General features: G+C 42.2%; 1 protein-coding gene across 5 annotated transcripts in view; it reads right to left on the minus strand.

The window, feature by feature from the left end:
• PAM (peptidylglycine alpha-amidating monooxygenase) overlaps positions 1-14,599 on the minus strand; it is a 616,313-nt gene that overhangs the window by 35,867 nt on the left and 565,847 nt on the right. For 4 of the 5 annotated variants that reach the window (XM_033929181.1, XM_033929180.1, XM_033929182.1 and 1 more), the window contains one exon: positions 5,199-5,402. The exons of the other annotated variant lie outside the window; for it this stretch is intronic. In XM_033929181.1, coding sequence (XP_033785072.1) covers positions 5,199-5,402 — 204 coding nt within the window. The remainder of the gene's footprint in view (positions 1-5,198; positions 5,403-14,599) is intronic. 5 annotated transcript variants of the gene reach the window in all.

Consider the following 14,599-nt stretch of genomic DNA (forward strand, 5'->3'; position numbering starts at 1 on the left):
AACATAAAGTGTATGAGGCTTGTGCAGATGAGGATGGAGCTTGCAGGAATGGGGCAGGAGCAGGAATAGAACTCGCAGGGATGGGAAAATGAGACCCTGCAGGGATAGGAAAAAATTTGTCCCCGTGCCATTCTCTAGCTCCAACATCATCTCTGTTCCTCGCCTCCTTACCTTTTGATTGTGAACTGTGGAACATCTGCTCTATCTCCAATAAATTTGTCTACATCCACAGCCTCTTCATCTCCCAATCCTTCTACTTACTTGTTCTGAGATCTGGCTCTGCTCCAAATATTCTGCTTCAGTAGCTTCCCTGTGTCATGGAGGCTACCTCTTCTCCCACACACCTTGCCCAGCTGGATGGCAGAGGTGGTGTGGGCTATTACTCTCACACTCCTGCTGATTTTAACCCCTTCTGATACTTCAGTCTCACTGCCCACCCTCCTTTAAAGTCCACTCCATCCACCTATTTTCTCCACTACCTCTCCAAGTAGTTGTCATCTACTGAGCCCCTGATATCCCTTTCTTTCTTCCTCACTGACTTTGACTCCTAGCTTTCCTCCTTTGCAACTTCAACATCCATGCTGACGAGCCCTCCAATTCTTATATCTCTAGATTTCTAGCACTGACATCCTCATTCAATCTTCAATTGTGCTCTACTGCCCCCACACACCAAAATGGCCACTTCCTCAACCTTGCCTTCTCCTCCAACTGCTCAATCACCAACTTCAGCATCTCCAGCCTCTCCTTCTTCGACCATCACTTAGTAACCTTCATAACTCAATACCCTCCTCCTCAGACCTGGCCTATCTACATTTTGGAACCTCCACATCATTGACCCTCGCACTCTCTTCAATACTGTTTCATCCCTCCCCTCAACCACTATGTTACAAGCCTCAATCAATGATGTCATCTCTTTACAACACCATCCTTTCCTCTAGATACCCTCACTCCTTCCATTCAGCAAGACGTACCAAACCCCAGCACTAGCTAACCTCCAAAATCTGCTACTTATGCAGATGCGCCCGGTCTGCCAAATGCCTATGGCTTGAATCTCACACTCCAACTTTATCCACTTCAAATTCCTACTAACCTGATATGCGGGATCTTATCTGTGGAATTCCATGCCTGAAGAACTTCATAAAGCTTTTTATTTTCTGTTATAAACTTTAAAAAGCTTTCAACAGTAGTTTTAATTCATGTGGAGATTTTTATTATAGTGGATTTATATGTCTGTAATATTATAAAATTGTTAATTGTAAGCCACTTCAACATAAGAACATAAGAACATAAGCAGTGCCTCTGCCGGGTCAGACCAGAGGTCCATCCCGCCCAGCAGTCCGCCCCCGCGGCGGCCCAACAGGTCATGACCTGCCTTAATCACCAGAACGGGCCCCCTTGCCCCCTAGGTTTCTCATCGAAGTCCTATCTTCCCATCAATGTCCTAACCCTCCAGCCTTGCACCTGCACGACCTGGTGAGCTGTCTATACTTATGCAACACCCCAGCACCTCCCTCAGTACCCCACGATCCCCTTTTCCCTCAGGAATCTGTCCAATCCCTGTTTGAATCCCTGTACTGTACTCTGCCGGATCACTTCCTCCGGGAGCGCATTCCATTTGTCCACGACCCTTTAGGTGAAGAAAAACTTCCTTGCATTTGATTTGAACCTATCTCCCTTCAGTTTCTCTGAGTGCCCCCTCGTACCTGTCGTCCCTTTTAGTCTGAAGAACCTGTCCCTGTCCACCCTCTCTATGCCCCTAAGTATTTTGAAGGTCTCTATCATATCCCCCCTGAGCCTCCTCTTTTCCAGAGAGAAGAGCCCCAGTTTATCCAGCCTCTCAGCATATGGGCAGTTTTCCAGCCCTCTTACCAGTTTCGTTGCCCTCCTTTGGACTCTCTCAAGAACTGCCATGTCCTTCTTGAGGTGCGGTGACCAATATTGAACGCAGTATTCCAGATGTGGGCGCACCATCGCTCGATACAGCGGCATGATGACTTCCCGCGTCCTGGTTGATATGCCCCTCTTGATGATGCCCAGCATCCTGTTGGCTTTCTTCGAGGCTGCTGCACACTGTGCGGATGGTTTCATGGATGGATCCACTAGCACACCCAAGTCTCTCTCAAGTCCGGTGTCTTCCAGCAATCTCCCCCCCATTTTATACTCGAACAACGGGTTCTTTTTCCCTATGTGCATGACCTTGCATTTATCTACGTTAAAGCGCATTTGCCATTTGTTTGCCCAGTCCTCCAGCTTATCGAGGTCCCTTTGCAGTTCCTCACACTCCTCCCTGGTCCTAACTCTGGCGCAGAGCTTGGTATCGTCTGCAAATTTTATAACCTCACACTTTGCCTCCGTTTCCAGGTCATTGATAAATATGTTGAAGAGTAGCGGCCCCAGCACCGATCCCTGCGGCACACCGCTCGTGACTCCCCGCCAGTCAGAATATTGGCCCTTTACTCCGACCCTCTGTAGTCTACCTGACAGCCAGTGCTTGATCCATCTGTGTACATCCCCGCCCACCCTGTGGTTCCACAGCTTCCTAAGCAGCCTTTCATGTGGCACCTTGTCAAAGGCCTTTTGAAAATCGAGGTAAATGATGTCTATGGGTTCCCCTTTGTCCACCTGACTGCTTATTCCCTCAAAGAAGTACAGAAGGTTTGTCAGGCACGACCTTCCCTTACAGAATCCGTGCTGGCTTGTCCGCAGTAGGCCATTTTTCTCGATGTGCTCGCAAATGCTGTCCTTGATCATTGCTTCCACCATCTTCCCTATAACTGAAGTCAGGCTCACCGGCCTGTAGTTCCCGGGGTCACCTCTCGATCCCTTCTTAAAGATAGGTGTGACATTCGCCAGTTTCCAGTCCTCTGGTACCTCTCCAGTTTTCAAGGATAGGTTGCAAACATGCTGGATTGCGCCCGCTATTTCCTGACTTAGTTCCTTTAGAACCCTTGGGTGGATCCCGTCCGGTCCCGGTGATTTGCCGCTTTTCAGTCTGTCAATCTGCTTGAGGACATCCTCCCGACTTACCTCTATATGCCCCAATCTTTTGGCCTGCTCCCCACTCATGAGCTCCTCTGAGTCCGGTATATTGGACGTGTCCTCGCTCGTGAAGACCGACGAGAAGAACGTGTTCAACCTCTCAGCTACCTCTTTATTCTCCTTAATCACTCCCTTCCTATCCCCATCGTCCAATGGCCCCACCTCCTCTCTCACTGGTTGCTTCCCCTTTACGTAACTGAAGAATGCCTTGAAGTTTTTCGCCTCCCTGGCCAGCCCCTCCTCGTATTTCCCTTTTGCTTTTCTAATCTCTCGGTGGCATTCCTTTTGGCATTTCCTGTGCTCCTGGTGATTTTCCTCCGTTGGATCCCTTTTCCATTTCCGGAAGGACACTTTCTTGTCACTGATTACCTTCTTTACTTCATGTGTCATCCAAACCGGGTCTTTTGACCGCTTGTTCTTGCGGCCTTTCCTGAAACTGGGGATGTACAGTTTTTGCGCTTCCTGCAGTGTGTCCCTGAGAAGGGTCCAGGCGCTCCCTACAGTCTCCATCCTAAAGCCGTTCCTGAGCTTCCTCCCCACCATTTTCCTCATAGCAACATAGTTCCCTTTCCTGAAGTTGAGCGCAGTCGTTGCTGTCCTCCCCACTATGCTATTTATGTGCTATATAAAATCAATAAATCCAGTCCAATTTAAAACCTGTTTTATCACACCAAAATGTAATCTTAAACGCCATGGATAAAACAGAGCCAATTGTCAAGAAAAGAAGAGAGCGGAATATATCAAGAGACCATCAAGTGGTTAGAGGTTATACCAGTGTCAACCCAGTCCTCCGGGCACAGCTAGCCATTTAGGTTTTCAGGATATCCATCAGGAGAAGGGCCCCAAAGGTTAGACCCCAAGCTCACTATTGAAAATGCTTTCCATGGCAGGGGAGGTGGGGGTGGGGTGGAGAAATACCCAGGAGGATGAACCCCCAATGTGGTCCCCTGCCGATGGGACCCGTTTCGCCCAAAAGTAAATCTAGCCCCAAATGAGGAAGGACGCTGAAAAAGAGCTCCTTTATGAACCCTTGAAAAAGCCCTTTTGGGCGAAATGGGTCCCGTCAGGGCATGCTAGAGTCACTGCTTTGAAAGAATAAGTAAAAAAGAAACGTGCTGTTAATTAGTCTTTATTTTTGAATAATAACAGAAAGTAATACAGCAGTAAGCAAACAAGCTATATTTAAAAAGGAGGCAATTAGATGAGCCAAAGCCGGACATTCACACATATTTTGTGTATCAATGTAAATGGCTTTGAAGGCCCTTTTGCCATCCTGTAATTGAACCCGAACCAGTGAAGTATGCGGTTGTTGTGGTTGTTTCCAGTTTTGCCTCACTTTTTCATCTTCTGCATCCTTTTAGAATTGGGAGAGACCCAAGCTATGGAATGGATATGAGGGGAGGGAGAATTACCAGCTACCCTTTTAGTCCAGGGTGATGGCAGTAAGTGGGAGGTGGGATAGACCCTGGTAGGAGAAAAAACTATCCCAAGGGGTGCTGCTGCCTAAGTCCTTGAGTGAAAAGGGATATTAATAAGTTAAACAGAACTTCCTAATCTGTTGGAATCCTGAAAGAGACCAGTGATAGAAAAGAGATTTTTTGGAGCCCTCATATGCATACGAATGAGGGCTCCAAACTAATCCATCTGAAAGAGGATGACATCAGACTGTTACCCATTTATCCAAAAGAGGCAAGGGAATGACCCATTTTGAATTTATGTTGAATTTTTCCTTTTCATCCTTAAGAGTGAAAGTGATCCCCAATGAAGGTTTGAGGGAGAGCCATGACCACAAGACAGATTATATAGGTCCTTTTGGGGCCTGTTGGATAGAGGACTTCTTGTCTGCAGAAAACCTCTGGTGACTGAAGAAGGCATATTCTGGTAGATTGCTGCGTGGATATATGGTGCTATGGATTCTTTCAAGCTGGCCGGGAACTTTGATTACTACAATATGCATTAAATAGATTTGCATACCAAGGAGACAGTAAATGAAGATCTATCTTATGTATAAGCATTGTGGATAGCCTGAAAACCTGTCTGGATTGGTGTGCCCCAAGGAATGGCTAGAGAACCATTTGGATTATGCACATAGCAATCTAGGCAAGCCATATTAAAAACAGTGAAGAATGAGATTAATTTAAGACCATATTTTTACCAACCTCCATAGATTTTCACTTTCCTCCAACGCAAGAATATTGCAATTGCAAACAGGACCACGAGTGGGATGATTAATAATGTGCTAATAAGGACAAATGAAACTCCTATGCCAGTTGCCTGCTCAGCACTTTTCTGTTTGTGCTGCACCTTCACAGATTCCATCAATTTGGGTCTGTTGTTTACTCTGGTTTCAACAATTTTTGTTTCTATACAAGAGAAAAAAAAAAATTCAAAATTCTGGCAGTAGACACAATTGGCTAATAGAGAAACATAAAGGATTATTCTATCAAACAAAATACCATTTGGGGGTAGAGAAGAGAAAGAATAGAACTTCAACAATGATTTTTAATATTCCATTTCAAAGGTTTGCAAAAAAAGAAAGCAAAACAGGTTTAATCCTCTTGGTTTGAGCAGGATCAAATAATTTTGTGCCCATAGGGAATCTGGTTGGTAGTGCAGTACTCCCCCCCCCCCCCCCCATATTCTACAGGTTCTAAGTCTCCAAACAAGAGATGAAAAATGAATCATCCTTACTTTAGGACTCAAAACTTACATTTAATCTTGGTCACAAATACTCAATGTGATATAATCATAGTAGAGAAGGTGTGGATAAGAGGCTACTATACTCTATTTCCCACCCACTTGCAGCATATCAGGGCTTGAAACAGGCTTCAGGCTATAGTTAATGGGGCAATGTAGGCTAAGGGTGGGCACAGTGTGCACCCCATTCACCTACCCCCAGAAGCCATAGCTTTTGCCTCTTTCTATTGCCCACCTGACATCAGAAGCTGCAGATTCTAATTCCTCCTCCTATATTTCCTCCTCCTCCAATATTTCACAAATGTCAGCTTTTTTGCATTTTCACCCGCTCTCAGAAACCGCAGCCTGAAATGTTTATATTTATTAAAAGAACTTGATATACCACCACTCTTCATCAGATATAGGCGGTTTACAATAAAAATATAATAAACGAAAATAACTCCATTTTCTAATAGGAAAGATAAAATCCATTCAGTAAAGACAATTACTCGAACACTATGTTTTCTCATGAGACCCCAAACCTTATTGTCATTATTAACAAATATACACTCTACCATTCCATGTCTGTAAAGGCTATAGAAGACATGCTAACCTGTCTAAAATTTGAAGACTTGCTTAAATAAATGGCATTTCAGAATTGAATTACATTTCTTCACTGCATCCCCAGTTACCCCAGCAGCAACCTTGGTATCACATCTCTTCTCCAAACAGTAGCTTGTCTCGATTCCTCTTCCCAACCAACCCCCTTCTCCCTTTCAAGGTCAAGTTAAATTTATTTAATATACTTCAAATATAAAAACAAAGGTAAATCTAAGCAGTTTACAATAAAAATTTAAAATAAGCAAAGTAAAAATTAAATAGGGTAAGAAACAAAAAAAGTAAGACAAAACGTAAAATACAATTAAGAACGTGAGGAAAGAGGGAATCAGCGGATTACAATAAAAATAAAAAGGTTGTGAAAAGTGATGAACAATATGGTAAGGGAGGAAACAGAAAATTTAGTTCTGCTCACACTAATTTCATAAAGCCAGGAATGAAACTTTTGAGAAAGGTTGCCGTCAAAAGGAAGTAAATTAAGAGCTGAAAGCCAAGGAGAAGTAATATGCCTTTAATTGTACCTTGTAGGTCATAAATGATTTTTCTGAACAGAGATAAAAAGGCAAAGAATTCCAGAGAGTAGGAGCCATAACAGAGAATGAAGAATTCCTATGGAAATCAAGGAAAAGTTGTCGGAATGAAGGAACGACTAATAACTGCTGTTGTGAAGAGCGTAGGGTTCTTTGTGGTGAGTATGGAACCAGAAGACTATATAAAAATGAGGGAAGACCACTCAATGGAATCTGGTGAGAAAGGATATATTTGAAAGGGATGCGATATGACACCGGAAGGATGTGTTCTGATTTTAGAAGCAGTGTGATGTGATCAAACTTAGAACAGTGATGAAATAATCTTACTGCAGTGTTCTGGACTAATTGTAGACGATGTAATTGGTATTTTGGCAGTCCAATGAGAACAGAATTACAGTAATCAAGTATGCTCAAGACAAGGGAGTGTATTAGAATACGGAATGAACTTTGTTGAAGAAATTAACGGATGGATTAAATTTGACAGAGGGTAGAAAGATGAAGATCCCAACTTAGAGATATGTGAACAAAAGCTTAGGGTATTATCTATTGTTACACACAGAATTTTGGTTTTAGGTGAGAATTGTAGGGGACTCCTTTCATAGTGATATATAAAGTAGTTTCTGGTAGTTTCCTGGTAGAGGGAAAAAGCAACACTGCTGTCTTTTGAGAGATAACCTTGAGCTTATTTACCGTTAGCCAATCTGCAATAGTGTCCAGCTTTGCAGAGATTAATGAATAAGATGCAAAAGAATGTGTTTCTAAGGGAAGAATCAGCTGAATGTCGTCAGTGTAAATGTAGAATGTAAAGCCTAGAGACTAGAGTATGAGAGTGAGCAACGCAAGAAAAATGTTGAACAATATTGGACCTAAAATGGAACTCTGCGGTACACCTGATTTCATTGAATACGGATGAGAGAAGGTGTTGGAATAATTGAGTAAGTATGATCAGTCAGATATGACTTAAACCATTGAAGAGCGAGACCAGTACCTTGTAGATCTTCTAGATGTTATAGCAAGATGCTATGATCCACCAAGTCAAAGGCTGCCACCACCAAGATAAGGCTGCCGACATATCTAAGGAAAACAAAACAACATTTTGGCCACTATCTAGTACCTGTCTTATATGATTTAGCAATCCAAGGAGAGCATGTTCAATAGAATAGTTTGAACAGAACCCCATCTGGCGAGGGTGTAATGCATTCATTTTTGTTAAGAAATCCGATAATTGAAACGCAACTGCTTTTTCTACAATCTTGGAAACAAAAGGCAGATTGGAAATGGGCCTATAATTAGTCACAGTATTTGGGTCCAATCAATGTGTCTTCAAGAGAGGAGTGATGACTGCTTCAATCTAAAGGAAAGTCACCTGTAGAGAGACTATTATTGACTATCAATATAATGGTTCAAGAAGAGGTTCAATGAGACATGATAAAAGTGATGCAGGCACAGGATCAGTTGGAGGTTCAAGTGTGTTACTAATTTCCTTAAAGAGGTGTCTGATTGAGGATTAAAAGAGTTAAGTGATGCAACTGGCCCTGCAGATAGTGAAGTTGATGAATGAGAGCATTTGAGAGAGTCCCATTTGGGGGCAAGTTGTCACAAGATTATCACCTGTAGAGAATGCAGGGAGAGAAAGAGCTGGCATCAGGGAGTCTTGAAGACCAGTAATTTTATAATGAAATCCCTTTGCAAATTATTTTAAAACACAGAATGGTGAAGTTTCTGGAATTCTGTGGATTACAGGACCGGAGGCAACATGGATTCACTAGAGGTAGGTCTTGTAAGACAAATCTGATCAATTTCTTTAACTGGGTGACCAGAGAATTGGATAGAGGATGTGTGCTAGATGTGGTGTATTTAGATTTTAACAAAGCCTTTGACAGTGTTCCATACAAACGTCTAATAAATAAACTGAGTGCCCTAGGGATGGGTCCCAAAGTGATGGGCTGGGTCAAGAACTGGTTGAGTGGAAGGTGACAAAGGGACGTGATCAATGGAGATCGCTCTGAGGAAAGGGATGCTAGCAGTGGTGTGCCTCAAGGTTCTGTTCTTGGGCCTGTTCTTTTTAACATTTTTTATAAAAGATATTGCTGAAGTGTTGTTGAGTAAGATTTGCCTCTTTGCGGATGATACCAAAATCTGCAATAGGGTAGACATGCTGGTTGGTGTGAATAATATGAAGAAAGACCTGGTGAAGCTTGAAGAATGATCTGAAATTTGGCAGCTAAAATTTAATGCTATGAAATGCAAGGTTATGCATTTGGGTCAAAAATCTGAAGGAACGGTACAGTTTAGGGGGTGAAGAACTTATGTGCACGACAGAAGAGTGGGACTTGGGTGTGATTGTATGTGATGATCTTAAGGTGGCCAACAGGTTGAAAAGGTGATGGCAAAAGCTAGAAGGATGCTAGGTTGCATAGGGAGAGGTATGGCCAGTAGGAAAAAGGAGGTATTGATTCCCTGTATAAGACTTTAGTGGGATCTCATTTAGAAAATTGTGTACAATTCTGGAGGCCGCACCTTTAAAAAAAGATATAAAAAGGATGGAGTCGGTCCAGAGGAAGGCTACTAAAATGGTATGTGGTCTTAATCTTGAGGCATATGGGGAGATATGATAGAGACGTTTAAATACCTACGTAATGTAAATGCACATGAGGTGAGTCTCTTTCATTTGGAAAGGAAATTCTGCAACGAGAGGGCATAGGATGAAGTTCAGAGGTGATAGGCTCCGGAGAAATCTAAGGAAATACTTTTTTTACAGAAAGGGTGGTAGATGCATGGAAAAGTCTTCCAGAAGAGGTGGTGGAGACAAAGACTGTGTCTCAATTCAAAAGGGCCTGGGATAGGCATGTGGGATCTCTCAGAGAGAGAAAGAGATAATGGTCACTGCAGATGGGCAGACTAGATGAGCCATTTGGCCTTTATCTGCCATCATGTTTCTATGGCTGCTTCTGCTGCTCTGGATCTCTCCTGATTAACCAGGCTCCATGTGGGCTACCTTTACAACGTGGAGACCTTCCTCTCCAACTTTTTTTCTGTCTCCAAGCAACAGCCCACCCCTTATGTTTTGTCTCCATTCCTGCCTCTGGCACTCTCCCCCCCCCCCCCCTTGGATCTTTGCTTTCCTCCAGCACATAGCCCCCACAGCTCTGTCTCAAACCTTCTTCCTCCAGCACACACCTTCATATCTCTTTCTCAATCATCACTCCCAAACCCACCCCACAAAATACCCCCAAAGCTCTCTCTTGGTGATTCTCACCATTCCTATTGTTGTCTACCAATAGTCATTTTCCATAACAAACTTTCCATACATCCCTGGTCCTTTTTTCCTCACTAGGCTACTTTAAATCGTCCCGAGTAATAACTCATCAGAAAGGTCATCAATTAGATCAAAAAACATTTTCTACTAAGAATTCAGTCAATCCTAAAATCCGCAGGAAACAAGAGAACTGGACTGATTCTTTATGGTCTGATCCATTTTGAGTAATATTGTATATCTAGGGGCTTATAAGAAAATACTTAAAAAAACTGAGAGTGGTTCAGAACACGGCTGTTTGCCTTATTTTCGGACTAAAAAATGGGAGCATATTACTCCTTTTTTTCAAAAACTTCACTGGTTGCCGGTAGAGTCCAGAGTCCTGTTTAAGTTCTCTTGAATTTGTTATAAAGCAGTTTTCGGTATGCTACCTGGCTACCTTGCTCCTCACTTCTCTCTGAGTCACTCCAACAAGAATACATGTAGGATAAACTTGTTTAACTACCCCTCTATAAAATCTTGCCATTATAAGAAGTTCTTTGAGAGAACTTTCTCATTTCAGGCTGACAAACTGAATATGTGGCTCGGAAAAACTATGCAAGAGGCTATTCCTATTTTGATTTTAGAAAATTGTTAAAGACACATCTATTTGATAGGTTGATATCTTAATGTGCTCTGTTTTAAACTATCTCACCTTTTAATTGATGTATTTTAATTATCTGCCTGTTTTATCTGTATGTATTAACTTTTCTTGTTGTGAACCGCTTTGAACCTTTTTGGTAAGGCGGAATATAAAAAATAAAATTATTATTATTATTAATATTATATCACCCCAGCTCACACACATTCAAGCTTTCTGCCCTCCTGCTGCTTCCCCCTTTAACCCCTGCAGCAGTCAACTACCCCCCCGACTCTGCAGCATAAAGACACCTAGATCTCTCTCTCTGTCCCCAAACCCCGGCAGAACATAAGCATTCAGCATTCTTTCCCCACCCCCCACCTGCAGCACACAGACACTCAACTTTTTCTCCTTCCAACACCGTCCCCCCATAGCACACACACACACACGCACCTAGTTCTCCTCCACGAATCTTGCAGCACACATATGTCCAGCTCTCTTTATCAATCCCCCTGAAACACACAGATGCCTGGCTCTCTCCCTCCACCAATCCCAATACCACCCAAACCCCATAGGTACCAGTTCCCAATCCAATCCAGTCCTTAAGTCTATATATCGGGTTTTCTCCTAAGTTAGGGGCTTGACTCGGTTAACATAAAGAAGTGTGGAAATGGAAACCAAAGCTAATTTAAAGGACCTGTTAATCAATATAGCAAGAGCACATTTCTAAATCCTCAGTAAGGTTACTCATGTACTGATTGTTGAAAAATGTTTTTAAAGACTTTCTAAAGATTAACCCCCTCTTCTACAAAGCCGCACAGTAATGGCCCCGAAGCCCATAGAAATTTAAAGAGCTTCAGGGCTGTTGCTGCGCGGCTTTGTAGAAGAGGAGGGTAAATGTTTTCTAAAGTCTAAATGTTTTTAAAGACTTTATAAAAGTACCGTATTTTTCACTCCATAAGACGCACCTCACCATAAGACGCACCTCTGATTTAGAGAAGGAAAATAAGAAAAAAAACCCATTCTGAACCAAATTGTTTACTAATATATACCCGACACCTTTAAATTCCGTCCCAGCCCCCCCAATCAATCATCACTTTTACATACCCCAGCACCTTTAAATTCTGTCCCAGCCCCCCAGCACCTTTAAATTCCATCCCAGCTCCTGGCGATACTTTTAAATTTTGGAGGTTGGTGGATGGATGCCTGCTGCTAGTAGGGGCCCACAGCACAAAAGCTCACTAATGCTTGGGCCCATGACACTTCCTAATTGTGCTGGCCACTGGTGCTTCGCTGGATGACTGCCTGCTGATTACTAGCATGTCGGGGCCAGCAGCGCACAAGCGCGCTGTTGCGTGGGTGCACGCCACTTCTGAATGGCTGCCTCAGTTCTCGTGAGGAGCCAGCGAGAACTGAGGCAGCCATTCAGAAGTGGCGCGCGCCCATGTAGCAGGGTGCTTGTGCACCGCTGGCCCCAACATGCCAGTAAACAGCAGGCAGCCATCCAGCAAGCACCAGTGACCGGCACAATTAGGAAGCGTTGTAGGCCCAGGCATTAGCGCACTTGTGCACCATGGGCCCCGCAAACAGCAGGCAGCCATCTACCAACCTCCAAAATTTAAAGGTACTGCAGGGGAGGGGGGGGTATATTCGCTTCATATGACACACCCTTATTTCCACCCACTTTTTTGGGGGGAAAAAAGTCCATCTTATGGAGCAAAAAATACGGTATATAGAGAGAAAGTTGTTCTAATCTCAACAGGAAGTTCATTCTAAATTGAAGTAAAGATATATGTAAAAGAATGGGAAACATAACCTAAGACTTTCGTTTCTTTGAGTGAAGGAAAAGATAATTTATACAATTGAGAAATTCTTGGTTTTGTAGTTTGTAAAGAACTGATTGAGATTGAAACAAAAGGAAAAAAGGCTCCATGTAAGATTTTGAATATTATGCTTGCACATTTAAATTGAATTCTAAAATAAACTGGAAGCCAGTGAAGTGCCTTCAGAAGAGGGGAAACATGGTCATATTTCTGTTTTCTATAGATTAGTTTAGCTGACGTATTTTGAATCAGTTGTAATCTCTTCAAATTACCCTTACTCAAACTGACAAAGAGAGTTACAGTAATCCAGCTGTGTCAAAATGACAGCTTAGACTAATGTACCAAATGTTTTTGATGAAATAAGTGATGAACTTTCCTTAACATACGGAGACAAAAAAACATTTTTTTGAAAGGTTATGTACCTGACACTGAAATGAAAGTTAGGAGTCTAACAAAAAACCCAATATCCTAGAGGAAAACTCAATATTTAAGAGATCTCCAGTCATAAAAGATGGTAAAAAGAACTAATTTGGGGCCAAATCATAATAGTTTGGTTTTTGTAGTGTTGAGTTTCATCCTAACAGAGGTAGCCCAAGTTTGAAGTCTGGAAAAGCAGGAGTTTATATTCATTGACAAATTAATCAGTGTCAGGTCTACTCCCAATAAAATGAAAATATCATCAGCGTACATGAACGTTGATTCAAAGCTGGTTAACATAACAAAATTTCTTATATACTGCCGCTACCTCGCAGTTCTGTGTGGTTAACAAAAATTAAAATACAAATATACACGGTATAAACACACTTAGTTAGTTAAAATATTTACCAAATAGATCAGTCTTCATAAATTTTCTAAATGCCAAATAAGAAGTAGAGATAGAAAGATGCATACTAATTTGTTTATCCCCTAATGCTGCCTGATATGCTAAGATCTTACTAAAGAAGCATTTATATACACATCCTTTTATAGAAGGAAAATCAAGGAGCCGAAGATCACATAGATGTTTTCTACTGGCAAATTTAAAATGATCCATGATCTAACTGGGCATGTTGTCAGCTTTCTGAGTTGGATATCTCGTATTGGATCCAGCAGGATGTAGAGCTGAATGTCATCAGCGAACAAATGTATGTGGATCTCATGTCTTGCTGCAATATTGATCACTGGTTTAATGTAGAGGTTGAAGAGCCATGAAGATAGTAGCACTCCTTGGAGTACTCCATATTTTGGTGAAGTTAGTGTTGACAGGTGGGAGTTGGTGAGAATGCGGTATTGTCTGTTTGTCAGGAAGGACTTGAACCAGGATAGTGCTATGTTGTTTATCCCGATCTCAGTTAGTCTAGAGCTGTGGTCTCAAACTCGCCGCCTGGGGGCCACATGCAGCCCGCCAGGTACTCTTTTGAGGCCCTCAGTATGTTTATCATAATCACAAAAGTAAAATAAAACGGTTTCTTGATCATATGTCTCTTTAGCTAAAAATTACAATATTATTATTGAGACTTAGCCAAAAGAAAAGATGTATATTAAAGTTTTACCTCATGCATAATTGTCATTTCTTTAACAAGACATTAACTATTTTTTCTGAGGCCCTCCAAGTACCTACAAATCCAAAATGTGGCCCTGCAAAAGGTTTGAGTTTGAGACCACTGGTCTAGAGAGTAGGATGTTGTAGTCAAGTGTGTCGAAGGCCGCACTCAGGTCTAGTAGGACAAGGAGCACATCCGTGCCTTTATCCAAGTAGTTACAGCAGCCATCTATGGTGTTAAGTAAGACTGTCCGTGCTGTGGTGTTTCCTGAAGCTTGATTGTTTTGTGGCCAGTATATCTGTGAATGAGGTTAATTGGTTTAGGACTGTTTTTGCCATGAGTTTTGATACAAACCCCTTTAGTGTAGTCATATAGATATTAAAAAGGAGAGGAGATAGAGGAGAAATCTAATCCAATATCTGATAGCAGATGAATTAAGATGTTATGATGACTACATCAAAGGATGCTGAGAGATCAAATTGTAGAAGCATTGTGTAATGGTTCTGAGATAACAG

This window comes from Geotrypetes seraphini, chromosome 1 (assembly GCF_902459505.1).
Source record: "Geotrypetes seraphini chromosome 1, aGeoSer1.1, whole genome shotgun sequence".
In the NCBI taxonomy this organism is placed as follows: domain Eukaryota; kingdom Metazoa; phylum Chordata; class Amphibia; order Gymnophiona; family Dermophiidae; genus Geotrypetes; species Geotrypetes seraphini.